The sequence below is a fragment of the Chlorocebus sabaeus genome, chromosome 23, assembly GCF_047675955.1.
Source record: "Chlorocebus sabaeus isolate Y175 chromosome 23, mChlSab1.0.hap1, whole genome shotgun sequence".
NCBI lineage: Eukaryota > Metazoa > Chordata > Mammalia > Primates > Cercopithecidae > Chlorocebus > Chlorocebus sabaeus.
Window position 1 is genome coordinate 8,395,391 of NC_132926.1, and position 16,491 is coordinate 8,411,881.

Consider the following 16,491-nt stretch of genomic DNA (forward strand, 5'->3'; position numbering starts at 1 on the left):
CCCAAGTGTCAGTGGGAATGCAGTCTGGCCAACACCTTGATTTCAGGCTCATGAGACCCTGTGCAGAGAATCCAGCTAGCCTATGGCTAGACTTCTGACCTATGAAAACTGTGAGATAATAAGTTTGTGGTTTTTAAGCCACTTAATTTTTGGTAATTTGTCACACAGTGATAGAATACTAGTCCACCTTCCCACATTGCCAAGTCTATCTCAATCATCTCTTGGCTTGATCCCTTCCTTTCTAGATCCACAGTCCTCCGACTGGTCTTGAGCATCTTCACATCAAATGTTGTATGCAAATTCAGAGACCAGTAAAATTTTTAAAAAAATATTAAGAAGTACTTGCTTCTTAGTCTTTCTCTCTCCCTCTCTATTCTTATAAACATCCTTCCCAGAGCTTTTGAAAAAGCTCAAAACTGTTTCCATTCTGTGCGAACTTAAAAGACTCCACATTCTAACTAACACATTGAGGCAGGAGACAGAACTGAAAAACATTACTGTCAGAACAAGACCATGAATAACTGTTACAGGCAATATCATTCTCATTCTCATAATAATAAATAGTTTGAGGTTGCTTCTCTAGCATCCATCTCTTTCTTCAACCAAAAGCTCTATGATATTACTTTCAGGAATCCACCCCTGCCTCACTGTGTGGCAGCCATGTGGTTCAGTGGGATTGACCCCTTCCTCAGTGACAGTGATGGTCCTTAGTGAAATTGAGCCAGTCAGGGCCTACCATCCTGTTGATCACACAATTTGATTGACTCAGACATGGGCATGTTACCCAATGTGGACCAATGAGCTATGAGGTAGTATTGACTAGTGTCTTGATGAAAGAAGCCTGGCAGGTCTCCATGAGTGACTCTTCCTCTGGATGGTGTGGTGAAGTCTTGAGTCCTGGAATTGTTGCTACCTTGATGGGAACCAGGAGAAGAACGAAGGCAGCACACAAAGAAGGGCAGAGCCAAGAAGAACCCAGAGAAATGGAGCTGGATCCAGATGACATCCTACCCTGGGATTACACCATACCTGAAGTTAGACCTACTCTGGGATCCACAGTTATGGGGCAAATATCTACTCTTTGGGCCTTAATCCAATTTTGGCTGGGTTTTCTGTTACTTGAAACTAAAAGCTTTCTATCTGATACACATGTCTTCCAAGAAAACCCAAGAAAATGAACTGAAAAGCGATTAGAATTTAGTAATGTAGCCAAAACTAAATAAGTAAACCAAAATCAATAGATTTCCTAGGTGTCAGCAAAAAGTCAGCTCAAAAACATAATGGGTCCACCAAAAGATACAAGAACATTCATAGCAGCTTTGTTCCTGATACCCCCAAACTGGGAACATCTCAAATGTGCACATCTCAAATATGCACTAACAGCAGAATGGATAAATTGTGGTTTACTCAGAAAATGGAATATCTCAAAGCTATATTACATATACATTGATGAATTTCTTTTTTTTTTTTTTTTTTTTTGAGGCAGAGTCTCGCTCTGTCGCCCAGGCTGGAGTGCAGTGGCCGGATCTCAGCTCACTGCAAGCTCCGCCTCCCGGGTTCCCGCCATTCTCCTGCCTCAGCCTCCCGAGTAGCTGGGACTACAGGCGCCCGCCACCTCACTAGATTTTTGTATTTTTTTTAGTAGAGACGGGGTTTCACCATGTTAGCCAGGATGGTCTTGATCTCCTGACCTCGTGATCCACCCGTCTCGGCCTCCCAAAGTGCTGGTGATGAATTTCATAGACATTACATTGAACAAAAGAAATTAGACACCAAGAGGTTTTTATATACTGTGTGATTTCATTTACATCAACTTCAAGTATATGTATAATAATTTATAATATATTTATCATAAAAATATACCACTCACCATTTGCCCAGTCACCATTTGCCCAGTCATAGGTTTACAGGGTACTGAAGTTAGGCAGAGTTGGGGCCATAACCCCCTCTTCAAATCCATGTCCTGCTTTGCCGTGAATCCCTATGAAATTCTACTTAGGCTCTGAGTGACTTTCTAATGAAAACAGTCCCTTTAGTTGCAGGTCCTCACTCCTCAAACCACAAAACTCAAATACAGGCCAAGAGACAGGCGGATGCCTGACACCATGTGAGTCCTCAGTCATCTACTCTTTTCTTTAGCTAAGCCACATTTTCTCCAAAAGCAACTCAGGCTGCTACACAATATTTTATCTTCATCCCGAGGAAGTGTTAGCTCTTTGGAACTCCATCTCCATTTCAAAAGGTCTTGGCCTATTTGCCTGGAACAAATGGACAGTGCTCTGCCTTCATCTTCTTCGACCTCTCAGTTGTTTTTGACAAGCTTGTTCTCTCTCTCCTCCTTGAAAGGTTCTCCTCCCTTGGGCCCATGGCAGCCTCTCTCTCGGTTCTCGTGCTGGCTCACCCATCAGACCTCCTCAGTCTCCACTCCAGGCTCCTCCTCTTTCTGTTGACCTCTCAGTGTTGGGATTTCTCAAAGCCAGCTCATGACTGCTCTTCTTTCCATCTACAAGACCCCTCTGCATGTTCTTACTCCCATCACTTCCAAGTTCTTTGTTTTTTTTGTTTGGTTGGTTGGTTTTGTTGTTGTTGTTGTGGTGGTGGTGGTTGAGACAGAGTCTCACTCTGTTGCCCAGGCTGGAGTGCAGTGGCATGATCTCAGCTCACTGCAACCTCTACATTTTGGGTTCAAGCAATTCTCCTGTCTCAGTCTCCCGAGTAGCTTGGACTACAGGCATGTGCCACCACACCTGGCTAATCAAGTTCATTGTTTATCCTCATGATTCCCAAATTTATACTTCCACTCACATGTCACTCAACACTCAGATGACCCTACTGGACATTCACCCTTGACCCTCCTGCCCCAGCCACCTCACTCTCAACATCTTCATGCCCTGTAATCCCCTACTTAGAAGATAACAGCAGCATTATCCAAACCACTGTTTGTGTCAAATCAAACACAGATACCTCTCATGATTCCTCCCTTCTCTTTAGTTTCTCAAAATTCATTCCATTATTCCACCCATTCCAGCTCCAGCTTCCTCAAAAATTTCCCTTAAATCAACCCATTCATCCAGTTGCACGACCTCTACCCCAGTACAGGACATCGTCATCTCTCTTTGGATCTTTGCCCTGGACGGCTTTTTTGTTTCCAAACCCAGGGGAAAGATCCCTCTATACTGAGGGAGAGACAATACCAGTAAACCTTCAGAAGACATCCAGGAGGCCAACACCTGAGGCAACTACAGAGAAGCAGTTTTAAGTGGCCAGGGAACAGGATGGCTGAGGTGAGTAGGTGACAGGGAGGAAGCTAGAGAGGCACATAGAGGCTCTGAATGCTATACTAGGCACCTTGAAGATTAATGTGAGGGCAGTGAAGAGCTGAGGAATGATTATAAATGAGAAAATGGCTTTGCAGGTATGCATTTCAGGCACAAGAGAGGCCTCTGGCCACAGTGAAGGTACACTGCGTGGGGACCGGGAGAGAGCAGGGAAAATACAGCCCCACAAAGTCACTGCATCACTGCAACCAGCCAGCTAGAGGACTTGCATAAAGCTTGGTGTTTTGTTCCTATGGAGTACAGCCAGAAACATTTTCCTTCTATAAACGATAGAGTCACAGTTACATCTTTTTAGTACTCTGAAAGGGAAAGCATAAGAAATGTTAGCCAATCGTTATTAATTGTACCTTGGAGTTATCAGCTTGCATAGGCAAAGAGAACAAGAAAGGAGAAAAATAAATTTGCAAAGACAGCCTCTCTTCTAGACATTCTTCTTTTTCCCACAGTTAAAAGAAATGGAGCAAAACAGAGCCCTGAGTGCCTTGTCTATCAGCAGAAACGAGAGAAGAAAAGAGGAGAGGGGAGAGGCAAAATTCCTCCTACTCTTTGTATTCTTTAAAGTGGGGTTTTATAGATATTTGGAAAAATGAAACTCCAGGTTTTCAAATACGATTGTGGATTTGGGCAAAGCAATAACTTTGTATTCTTTCCATATTTACATGTTGGATCCCCATTGTCCTGTCAGCTGCTAATATGAAGAACATAATTTAACATAATTGGCATTGTGAAAATGGGATAAATTATTCATCCCTAAAGGACCCCTCGTCTGGATATAATTCCCATTTCACTGGCAAGGCCAGATAATGCATGGTGGTTCAGATGGTGCAAAGTACAGATCATAAAAATTTAAAATACTACTTCCCAGGATTATCAATAATGAAGAGGTTCCCACATGGAGAGGTCCGAGGATTGGCAGGAACAATAAATAAAAGTGCAGAAGTGCTGACAAGGAGCAAGATTGTATTTTTATGAGCTGGACTTGCACAGTCCAAAAATAGATCTAAGCTGTACCCATCATCCCTGGAGCAGCGAGACAGGTTCAGAGCCAGGACAATGAATGGCTGGCACTGAGTCCCTACTATGAGCCAGACATGGTGCCAGGTGCCCTGCTGATGTGGACTCATTCAATTCTCATCATTCTCCTGACAACATTCTCTCCACGCCTCAGTTCTCTCCTTCAAAATCATTATTATTATTCCCATTTTTCAGATGAGGAAATTTAGGCTCCAAGAGTTCAGTCGCTTGCCTGTGATCAAATGACTGGCCTCGGGTTGAGCTAGATTCAAACTCAAGAATATCATACTCTTTCCTACTGATTATGGTTTGGGGTTTTTTGTAAAGGTACCCACTACATGCCTGGCACTGTGCCAAACACTTTACATCCTATATCTCAGCAAATCTTCTCCATCATTCTATGAGGTAAAGGTAATCATTCCCATTTTACAGATAAGGAGCCTGAGTCCCAGAGAGCAGAAGTGACTTCATAACCTCACATGGCCACTAGAAGGCACAGCCCAGACTTGAACCCAAGCTCAGATCCAAGTGCCACCTAACACTTGAGCTCTGATCCTGGGGAACCAGGACATAACAGGGAGGTCATAAAAACTGTGGAATGAATGAGTGAACAAATAACTTCTATTTCTAAAGAGAGAAGGCGAAGTTGCCCAGATGGGGCCTGCATCCTTAGTTGGGAGCTTCCCCCATTTGCACCTATCGCTCCTTACTCCACACTCCCTCTTTGGATTCGTGTTTTCTCCTGGGCCCTTGAAGGTTGGTTTTGGGCCCCGAACACAAGGTAAAATGTCAGTGTTCAAAAGACTTAAGTGGCAGTGTTGTCCAATCCCATCAATTCACAAATGGGGAGACTGAGGCACAGAGCGGGAAAGGGATGTGCCACAGGTCACACAGTAAGACTGGGTCGGAAGCAGGTCTCTAGTATGAACGCCAACTCTCAGTCCAGAGCTCTTTCCATGGAATAAACTTTGTTTTTCTTGCTGGGCCTTTGCTTTCTCAGAGGCTGTATAAAAGCTGGTCTCAAACGAACTATCTGCCTCAGTAAGTCTGTAACTCCCCACTTCTATGGCAATGCATAGCACGGGGCGAGACGAGCTACTCTCCATGGGATCCTCTACGGGGGACTTCCAGCTCCTTCTGCTCTGAACAGAGGCAGGCTGCCTGGGCTGGAATCATTACAGTGGAGCCCAGAGCGCTGCCACCTGGGTCTTCCACAGTCCCGAGGCCCGGGCCATGTCACTGCTCACCTCTCCTTGCTGCCTGGGGTAGCCCTGTGACCTCCAGAAACAGGGAACCTGATTCTGGGACTAAAGAGATAATGTTAAGAACAACAACAATAATAATTACATCATTGCATTAAGCATCTACTATGTGCTAGGCGCTATGATAAACGTTTGCTATGTATTTTCCTTATTTTATCTTACAACAAACCTCAGAGGAAGACGTTAGTGTCATGAGGAAACAGAGGGTCACAGTAGTGAATAAACTTGCCCAGCGTCACAGTGCAAGTAGGTGGAGGTAGGATTTGAATTCAAACTGTGCTGTTCTGACACCTCCCTGTACAGACAGAGGCACTGGCTTCACCGTGATCTCCCTGCGTGTGAAAGTGAACAAGTTACATCCACTCCCTGAGACCATTTGCCATCTGTGAAACCAGGGTGAATTCTTTTTATAGAAAATCTAAGGCCAGGTGCAGTGGCTTCTGTCTGTAATCCCAGCACTTTGGGAGGCCAAGGCAGGAGGATCAGTTGAGGCCAGGAGTTTGAGACTAGCCTGGGCAACAAGGCTCCAGCTATAAAAAGTATTTAAAAATCAGCCTGGGTGTGGTAGCATGTGCCTGTAGTCCCAGCTACTTAGGGGACTGAGGCAGGAGGATTGCTTGAGCCCAGGAGTTCGAGACTGCAGGGAGCTATGTATGATCACATCACTGCTACACTCCAGCTTCAGGATGACAGAGAGAGACCCTGTCTCTAAAAATCAATGAATAAAATGTGATGCATTCTTATGGTTAAAAAAAAAAAAAAAAAAGATGAAAAGTATAGAATCAAATTCTTCAAATGGAACGCACCTACTCCAATCCCCATTTCCCAAACATTTAACAGTTTTCTGTGTGTCCTTCCAAAACTGTCTTACGAATTACAAGAATAAAACATGCTCACACCGTGTGTGTTTCCCCAAATGGGATCACTCCACACCATTCTCTTTAAAGCTGTTTGGACGAAGCAGCGTGTCTGTTACATCTTTCCATGCTGGCGCGTGCAGATCAGCCTCACTCTCAAAACCTCTGCTTAGGCTTCCGCGTGCGTGCGCCAGAGCTCAGTTAACCAGGCCCTTCGCAGGGAACAGTCCAAGTTGTTCCCAGTTCTTTTCAATATATAGTGGCCTTTGCATACTTGAAATATATACCCATAGGGTAACTTCCTACCAGTGAAAAGCATACCAGTCCAATGCTATCCACAGTTTACATTTTACAGACAATGTCAAAATACCCTCTGAAAAACACTGCATCACATTACATAACCAACAAGAGCGAATTGAGGACAAGTTTGCCCCAGTGTTGTCAACATGAGGAAATATCCATTTTTTTTGCGCCAATCTGGTAGGTGAAAAAAGTATATTTTGTTTAAAATTGTGTTTTTAAATTATATGACATTTTTGTTATGTTTATTGTCGTTACCTATTTGCAGGATCTGCCTAGACAGAGACATTGTCCCAATTTGAGATTCATCTCTTGAGATTCTCTGAAGAACCAGGGGGCTCTAGGGCCTGGAGTCTACAGGGATGTGCATTTCTGCTGTTCCCTGGGGAAAGGCTACGTTTTCTTGTATCTTGTGTCTCGGGGAGAAAAACAAACCCTGCAGAAAGCCCAGGGAGAGGCCCAGAAGGCACACAGGCCTTAGGTCCCCTTTCAGGCCTCCCCTGCAGAGCATCATCAGTCCCCACACCGCCCCACACCCACTTGTGAAACCTCATCCTTCTCAGCATGCTCCACCTCTGCACTCTCCTTCTAGAGCTATCATCTTCAAGAGACATATTCTAGATGCCCAGTGAAAGAAAGGAAACTATCTGTGTGCTCCCTCAGTATGCCTTGCACTGAGCTGGGCCCATCAGACAACTGTCACACTGTTTCCCTCACCGGCACCCTCTTAGGTAGATATTATTACCTGTTTTAGGGCTGAACAAACTCAAAGCCCAGAGATGCTAAGCAATGTGCCTAAAGCTACACAGTAAGTAAATAGCTTAGCTGAGATTTGAACCAAGGTCTCTAGGACTATAAAGTGCATATGGCCTACCATGCAAAATTTAAAACACGCCGTACATTAGTCATTAGTTTCTAAATACCTGTGTTCCTCTCCTCCCACAAGCAGGTAAGCGACCTCCTCCAAGATGCATAGACTTAATAATCAATAGAAAGAAAAGAAGTGTTTGCCCAGAACGCAGCAGCAGACCTGCCGATTATGGTTCACCCGGGGCTCTGCCAAGGTGGGTTGTGCCTGTCTGTGGCTTGCTTTCTGCAGACCTGCCACCCTTCCCAGCACACCTGCATGCAGATCTTGGCTATGCTGTTTTCCTTTGGTGCACCCTAGGACGGCCTTCCACCTGTCTGAGCCTGTTTCTGCACCTGCAAAATGGGGATCATGGTAGCAACCTCACAGGGGTTGTGGGGACACCTGGCTTGTTGTGGCTCCTTAGATGAACCAAAGGCAGCAAAGCACCAAAGGCATGTCCTGAAATTTGATGTCTGCAGACTAATGTTCCAGCTTCTCAGGAGCTTGCTCCCATGGCCTGGAGAAAGTCACCTAGATTTGAGTCTATTCCCTCAGCTACCAAGTAGAGAAATTGAGTCCAGTTTTAAGCTCGGCAAGAGGGGGATCAGCCAGTAATTTCCACTGCCCACTGCATGCCAGGCCTAAGGCTACCAGGATGACACAGCCTCAGGTCTAGCTGGGGCCTCAGGTCAAGTGGGCAAATGGAGCAGAGAAAGCAAATTCTCCTCCCAACCAACCTGACACCATGTCTAAATACCACCAGCCTTCCCACCCCACTGCCACTGCCCCACTATCCTCCCCTCCCTGAATGTAGCAGTGGCCTTTTAGCTGGTGTCAGACTCTCCCCACTCATTTCTTCTACTCCCGTATTGAGGGTGCTTCAGACAACTCAGTCACCCCTGTTTTGGGGGACACTAATCTGGTGCTGTGTGGAGGACTGATTGAACAGAAAGAGGTAGAGGAGGTCAAAAGACCAGGCATGAGACTGAGCGTGTCCCTTGTCCCTTGTCCCTAGGGTGGAGATGGATGGATGGACTGGTGGATGATGAACGGATGGGGAGATGGATGGATAGATGGGTGGATGACGAACGGATGGGGAGATGGGTGGATGGATGGGTGGATGATGAATGGATGGGGAGATGGATGGATGGATTGGTGGATGGATGGATAGGTGGACGATGAATAAATGAATACCTCCCAGGGTGATAAGTACAACTATAGCTCTACTTATCGGTGGTCGAGGAAGGTGTTCAGGAGAGTCGCTTTCCGAACTGGGTATAGAAAGATGAATACTGACATCATACAAGCAAAGGAGCCATAAGGGCATTCTGGGCAGAAGGAATGGCATGTTCATGAAGGAGAAGGCATGGAACATCCTGGGGAGTATGTGAGAGTCTAGGGCAGGGTTCCCCAGCCTTGACGCTGTTGACATTTGGGGCAAGATAATTCTTCCTAGGGGCAGGACTGGTGTATCCTGTATACTGTAGGATATTTAGCAGCACGGCATCCACCCATAAAATGCCAGTAGAATCCTCCCTCTAGTTATGACAACGAAAAATGTCTCCAGACATTGCTAACTGTCCCGGAGGGAGACAGAACCACCTCCCTAGAGTACCGCTGCTCCAGGTAGGTCTGGCATGCTGACATTCGAGGCACAACATGGGAGTGAAAAGAATGGAGGCCAGCAGACCAGGTGGTGAAGGAGCTGGAGTGGCAAGGTCAGGATTCAGGGAGGGGATCTTGTGGGGTGAGGAGATGAGGAAGGTTTCCATGGGAGAGGGACCCAGGTACAGCCCTGGGGAGGCTTGGAGGCAATGTGGAGGACTGAGTTCCATGAAAGAGATAAGCAGGAGGCTGACTCCTCCCCAAGGCTGACACCAGTCTCTCCAGCACCAGGCAGGGAGCGAGCACTGGAGCCTCTGGTGTTCTGTCTGGGGGACCAGTCCAGGTCCCTTCCAGGTCCAGGAGCCTGCCAGGGGGAGGGCTTCAGAGGCAGGTGCAGCCACGGATGAGGGAGCCTAGAGTTTGAGGAAGCACTCTCCCAGAATGAGAGACTTCTTACTGAAGGCAGTGCAATGCAGAAAAAAAGCTGGACTTTGTTTCTGTACACTTTTTTCAAGTACACTTCCAACCCCAGTCCTTCCACTCTCCATCTGTAAAGCTTAGGCAGGCCATTATATTGTCCTGAACCTCAGTTTCCTCATCAGTGAAATGGGGGCACTGACACCCACCTTACAAGGCTGCTGGGAAGATTAACTGAAATAATCTGAATGCCCTGCATAGTCCCCTCCTTAGCCCAGAGCAAGTCTTCAGACATGTTCCACGAGAGGACTCCAGCTAGCCTCCAGACGCTGTTCTCTCGAAATTCAGATTTCATTCTACTAACGGGTACTTAGAATACTGACTTTCAGTATTACAAGCACACTCTGTATTTTACATTTTCAAAAAGAAAAGCCATGATCTGACATTGGGGTCAAATATCCTTCTTTCTGATAACCATCTTAGCTTCAAATACTCACCATCTGACCAGAGCCTAACCAAAGGGCTGACAGCTGTGTCAGGGCTCACTCTGCCTCCTCTACAAAAGTACTGTGAGTTGAGTCCCAAAATTAGCATCCCCATTCTATGCACTAGAAGACTGAGGCTGAGGCAACTTAAGAAACTACCCTCCAAGTTCTTAGCCAAAGCAGGCTGGTAAGAGTTGGAGTGGGATTTGAACCCACCAAAAGAGGTGGCTTCAGAGTCCTTGCTGGTCATCTGGACACTATTCTAAGCATTTAGAGGACCTTTGGCTTCTTCAGCAACATTTACTTTTAACATTTACTATTCTCATATTGGGGAAAAAATGTAATTACTCTTGTAAAGATTCTAAAATCTAAATATTAGCACAGAAAACTGATAATACAATTCCCCACTCAGAGAAGACAGACTTAAGAGAGGGGAATGGATTGCACTGTGAGTCAGTGGCTGAGCTTGAGCCACAGACCACACGTGGGGACTCCCAGGCTGGCTCACTTCTCATCCTGCTGAGGTGGAAGGTTCTGGAACAGCACTGCCTGGGCTCTACATCCAGGATGCTTTCCCAGCTGTTTGCTGTGGGGAGTTACTTTACCCCTCTGTGTCTGAGTTTCTGTAAAATTCAGACCAAAGTAGGTACTCCCTCACTAGGGCTTATTAACTCCTAAGAAGAAAGAAAATTGCGCACATGTATGAGTGTGTGGAGTGTGTGTGTGTGCACACACGCACGCATATAGCTTAGCATCAAGAATTTAGGAAGCACCTGAAAAACGGTGACATTATACTCTTATAGTTTTTTTACCAGGCACTTTATATATGAGGCCACATCTAACTTTGTTCTGACCATTGTGAGGTAGGTGTGATCCTCCCCATATCACAAAACAGGAAACTGAGGCTGCCCTGGTGAAAGACTGTGTGGTGACAATCAGAGTGTCAAACTGGGTCCCCTGGATCTTTCAGGATAATTGACTTCCCCTTGCATGCTTGCAGGCCCACCATGAGAGACAATGCATTATCCTTCAGGTTTTGGGACAGTTTCTGGTACACCTGGACTGGATACTCAGTGGTTATCCTCTCTCATTGAAAGAATAAAGCCCTGGGAGGTGGGTGGGAGCCTAAGTGTTGGAGGGGCGGGGGATCAGAGACCATGATAATCTCTAGATGACCTGCAGGCATGTAGAAGGCTAGGGGAGAGATGACCTCACCACAATCCCTTTTCTTTGCACACCTCTTAGAGACATGCAGATCTGCAAGGCTATAGCTGTTGGCCTCACAAAGCCCCAAGAGAATATCCCTCCCTTCTCCTACTAACTTCTACTTATATCTGAGTTCGAACTCCAACATTTCTACTTACTCCTTCTGTGAGCTTAGATAACTTGCCAAATTTTCATCTATAAATATGAATGAATAATCCCTGACTCCCAGGGTTAATGAGCATCTAAAACAATGGTCCTCAACTTTGGCTGCATGCAGGAGCCACCCGGGAGATTTCATTCATATTAATGCCCGGGTCTCACTCTCAGAGACTCTGATACAGTTGTTCTGAGGCGTGGCCTAGAAAGCAGGAGTTCCAAAATCTCCCCAGGTGATTCTAATATGCAGTTCACAACCAAGAAGCTCTGATATACATGTAGCAGGTACTCTATTAATACTGCCCCTTCTCATCTCTTTAGTGTTAGTTACCTGTTCAGAATTTATCTTTAAAGGCTTTATCAGTTCCTTAGGACGGCTCTTAGGAATTCTCTCTGTCAGCCACCCCACCCCTTGCACGTTCTCCTATTGACAATCTCTGCACTTTCAAAACAAACGATTCAACCCCTGGCCAATCAGCAGCCCCTTTATCTAGCTTTGGCTTCTCTTCTATTGATTGGTTGAAGCCAATTGGTTAAGACACACAATGCCCTCCTGCAGATGCCAATGGGAAACCAAACAGATGGAATGATCCATTGTTCGCTCTTCAGTCAGGGAACTCCATCACTGGCCTCCAAGTCTCTCCCTTACCGTGTACAAAAGCTCACATAATAAAACCCCAGGTTGTCCCAGGTGGACCTTAAACGATACTGTTTCTCCCTTCTGTGTCCGTAACCCCCACCCCACCTTTGTGTGAATGGCCACCTCCATTCTTCATGGACTACTCCCATGTCAGGAGATGTGCCATCAGCCAGTCACTCATTTCCAGCCACGCCTCCCCAAAAGACACTCTCCTGCAGTCATGCTGCTCCCCCAAAGCTCTCCATGCCTTGCCTTAAAAATGCCTTCCTTTGCCCAATCCATGGTCTGCCAGGAAGATTTTTTACTCACCTTTACAAGCCCAATTCAAATGCTCTCCTCTGCAGCCTGCCTAACCTGTCCTCTCAGCCCCATTCCCAAACCCTCTCCACCCCGACAGAATTTGGTTGTTTCCACCTGTGCACCCTCACGATCTTTGTAATGCTCAGGTGTAACATTTACCAGGATGAAGTAGATTAAACTGTCATACTAGAAAAGGATTTTGTAATTTTGTCTTTTTCTAACCAACTCCTAGTATAGGGACAGGGTCTTAGCAGGTGCAAACTGAATGCTTGCTGGAGTGAATCCAATCCTCTGTCCTCAAATCTACACCTGTCAATTTTTGAAAGACCTTCCCAAAATCATCAAGATGGATTTTCTGTCACCATCTAGAAGCTTATTAGTATTCACCAGCTGTAAGAAAACTTTAACAGGGAAAGATCAATTTGCTTGCCCATTTATGCAGATATGAACAAAAAATGAATAAACACTTACCATAAATCTGAAATAATACAAGAGATGTCTCGGCTCTGGAAGGAATAACTACATTTTACAAGAAAGGGAGTACAATTGGCAGATAAGGGGATGAAAGGGTTTGGGGGGTGGAATTTTTTGCTGCTTTATTTCCTGAGATGGGGGAGCCTGGGGGCTAATGAGAGCAAAAGCACCTGCTTTACCTTTTCTGGAGCAGGCAGCTGTAAGTGATTAACCTCCAAGGGAGTGATGAGAGGGACGGTCTGGAAGCCATCCTCAACTGAAGGCGGCTTGGTTCCCTTCTCGCTGGGGTTACCGTTCAGCTTCACCATCCTTACGCCTTTCTTCCCAGACCTAAGGCAAGCAGTGGGATTCTGGTTACAGCAGGAGGTGAGGCAGAAAGAGAGGGCTGATGACAGAGAAAACAGCACTGTCCTCAACAGCTCCACTCAAGGGGCTTTCAATCTGCGATCAGTCATTGATCTTCCACTAGATTTCCTGACATGATTCCCACTGTCCAATAAAACTTCAATCATCAAAACATGCCACCTTCCCATGGGGTTCAACAGCACTCAAATTTAAGGAATTCAAGGAAAATCCTAAACCTACACACAAAAAAATATAAATGTAAAACAAATACACTTTTAGAGCTAAAGTGTTCACACAATGCCAGTAAAAAGATTATACTTAGTGCAAAATGAAGTCCTATTATACCATCCCCCCTGCAGCATGATAAATTTCACCTCACCACTCTGGTTGCTATTCTATTATGTTGGTTTTTCAATCAGTAATACCCTAAAACACAATAAATACATTCAATGTCTCAGTGTGTACCCTGTTACATCATATGTGGATTGTACATGAGGTGCAATTTCCTAAAATAAAAGCAAAAAAAAGGCTAGCTTGAACCTGATCCTGTTATTCAGCCATGGAATGACTCCATTTCCTCAATAGCGAAGGGCCATTTTTTTTGGTTCCACGGAAAGTTAGCAGCTCCCATATTGCAGGATTGCCAACTAAATAAACAAATCACATTTATTCATCTCCAGATCCCTTAGAAGTCTAATGGTGCTCCCCTCCCACCCCCAGAAGCTCAACACAACTGAATTTCTTCTCTCAATCCTGCTGATGGAACGTTTAGACAAAACAGGGTTGTTGTGGGGGTGAAAGGGTTTGGAAGATATTGGGGAGTGGTTATAGCAAAAACAAATGCCTACTTACTGTGCTGCACTCTTGTGGGGTCAGAGTAGATTCAAGCCAATTTGAAGAGGAGGAGGACGGCCGGGAGTCCTCCCTCCTCAGCCCGAGCTTGTGGTGCTGAAAGGACAGCGCCTCGCGTGTGTCTGGATCGGAGCTTCTGAGAGCAGGCGTGAGCGAGCGGGGAAGAGCTCCTGGCAGCTGCCTGCCTGCTTGCTCGCTCGCGCCCCCTCCTACCGGGGAACGCGCTCCCACACCATCTGTCATCTGGCACCACCTGCTGTTTCCTATGCATGACCACAACCACTGCATGGGGCAAAATGGTTTCAAGAAAGTGGGAGGGATTTTGGCCAAATCAAAAAAAATAATAATAATATGCACCATATAGTAAGTAATTCTTGAACCTTTGGAAAAACTGGAAAAGCAGGCACATTCATTAGGGAAGAGATCGCCTCCTAAGACCTTCAAGAACAATATCATAAAACACAGAATGGTTCAAGACCTCTACTGTGCTCTGACCCTGTGGTCAGGACAGAAGGGAAATATATTTATTGTGTATCTTTCATGAAGTGGGCACTTTTCCAGCCTCTTTCAGACTGTTTCCCTCATTTGCAAAATGGGGTTTCTAATAGTACATACATGATGGGGTCAATACAAAGCATGAAATGGGATAGCATAGGGAATGCATTTAGCACAGAGCAGCGACTATGGCAAGCACTGTATTCACATTTGCTACTACATTCAACATTGTACTCTGATCATACAGGTCAGCCAAGGTAACTAGAGCTGGAATTTGAAAGCTGATCGGTGGCCACCAAAATTTGTATCCAGCCCAGGACATTATATGGCTTCCAAGTTGGTGTCTGGAATCAGAGAGGGCCAAGTCCTAGTGTCTTCTCTACCAAATTCTGGCTGTAAGGATTTTGGACATTTTGCATTCATTCTTTAAACCTCCCTTTCCTTATCTCTGGTGTAAGAATAATAATATCTCTCTTGCAGAGTGATTGTAAATATGAGAAGAGATTGTGCTCAAAGAAACCCTTTATTACTTAGGGACTAGGTTCTGAATGGCTGAATTATTTCATCCCTGGGGATTACGCATAGATTCTCTTCAAATCCTCTGAGGTCAAGGCTGTTGCCACTGTCTTCACTAAGCTGTGGTTCAAGCCACTGATGGTTGTTCATTCCCAGCTGCAGTGCTGTTTATGATGCACTTCATGAGGCGCAGCTGTCTTGGCATTTGTAATAGGGTCCCCTTTTGCTTTCAAAAGTATTCTAGTTTATGTGATAAATTGTTAGGTCACCCTAGTTAGTGCTCATGTGCTGAGCACACACTCTACTAGCTAAAAGGTCAGGAGAAAACTTAGGTATTATATATACTGTTCAGTAATGAAACATGTGGAGAGGGGCGTGTGGGGGGGGTTGAGAGAGAGAGGGAGAGATTTTCTGAGACAACAAGGGCTAGCACATCTGAGCTGCACAGGGCTATATTAGTAGAAGTATGCATATATATGATATGGGAGTGTCCCAATAAATGTTAGTCCTCCACTCTCTTCTTTCCGAAGACCTAGATGATTTTTCAGGTGCAATCATTGTGACAGTACAATGTGGACAACCACGTGGAGTCAATTGTGAACACTTGTGGTTAATCCTGTTATTGCTGCCTCCAGAGGAAAAAGAAATTCCCTTTGACATGTCTTGTGATTGATTCATACGTAGAAATCACACTTTTAATAGTTCCAAGCCAAGCTTCTGCACAGCAAAGGAAATAATTAACAGACTAAAGAGACAACCTACAAAATGGAAGAAAATATCTGCAAACTATGCATCTGACCAGTGGTTAATACCCAGAATATATAAGAAACTCAAACAACTCAACAGCCAAAACAAAAAAATCTGATTTAAAAATTGGTGGCCAGGCACGGTGGCTCACGCCTGTAATCCCAGCACTTTGGAAGGCCGAGGTCAGTGGATCACAAGGTCAGGAGTTTGAGACCAGCCTGACCAACATGGTGAAACCTCGTCTCAACTAAAAACACAAAAATTAGCCAGGCCTGGTGGCGGATGCCTGTAATCCCGGCTACTCAGGAGGCTGAGGCAGGAGAATCACTTGAACCTGTGAGGCAGAGGTTGCAGTGAGCTGAGAACACGCCACTGCACTCCAGCCTGGGTGACAGAGTGAGACTGTCTCAACAACAACAAAAAATGGCAAAATACCTGAATAGACATTTCTCTAAAGAAGACATACAAATGGCTAACATGTATATGAAAAAGTGCTCAATGTCCCTAATCATCAGGGAAATGCAAATCAAAACTACAATGAGATATCACCTCACCCCAATTACAATGGCTATCATTAAAAGACAAAAATAACAAATGCTGTCATGAACGTGGAGAAAGAGGAACTATTATAC

The 16,491-nt window shown here is 45.3% G+C and overlaps 1 protein-coding gene across 1 annotated transcript in view; it reads right to left on the reverse strand.

The window, feature by feature from the left end:
* Positions 1-14,285, reverse strand: part of NSG2 (neuronal vesicle trafficking associated 2) — a 62,738-nt gene extending 48,453 nt beyond the window's left edge. The window contains exons 1-2 of the mRNA XM_008015330.3: positions 14,102-14,285; positions 13,084-13,234 (exon numbers count right to left, since the gene is read on the reverse strand). Of these exons, the coding sequence (XP_008013521.1) occupies positions 13,084-13,212 (129 nt within the window). The 5' untranslated portion in view covers positions 13,213-13,234; positions 14,102-14,285. The remainder of the gene's footprint in view (positions 1-13,083; positions 13,235-14,101) is intronic.
* Between the last annotated feature and the right edge of the window lie 2,206 nt (positions 14,286-16,491).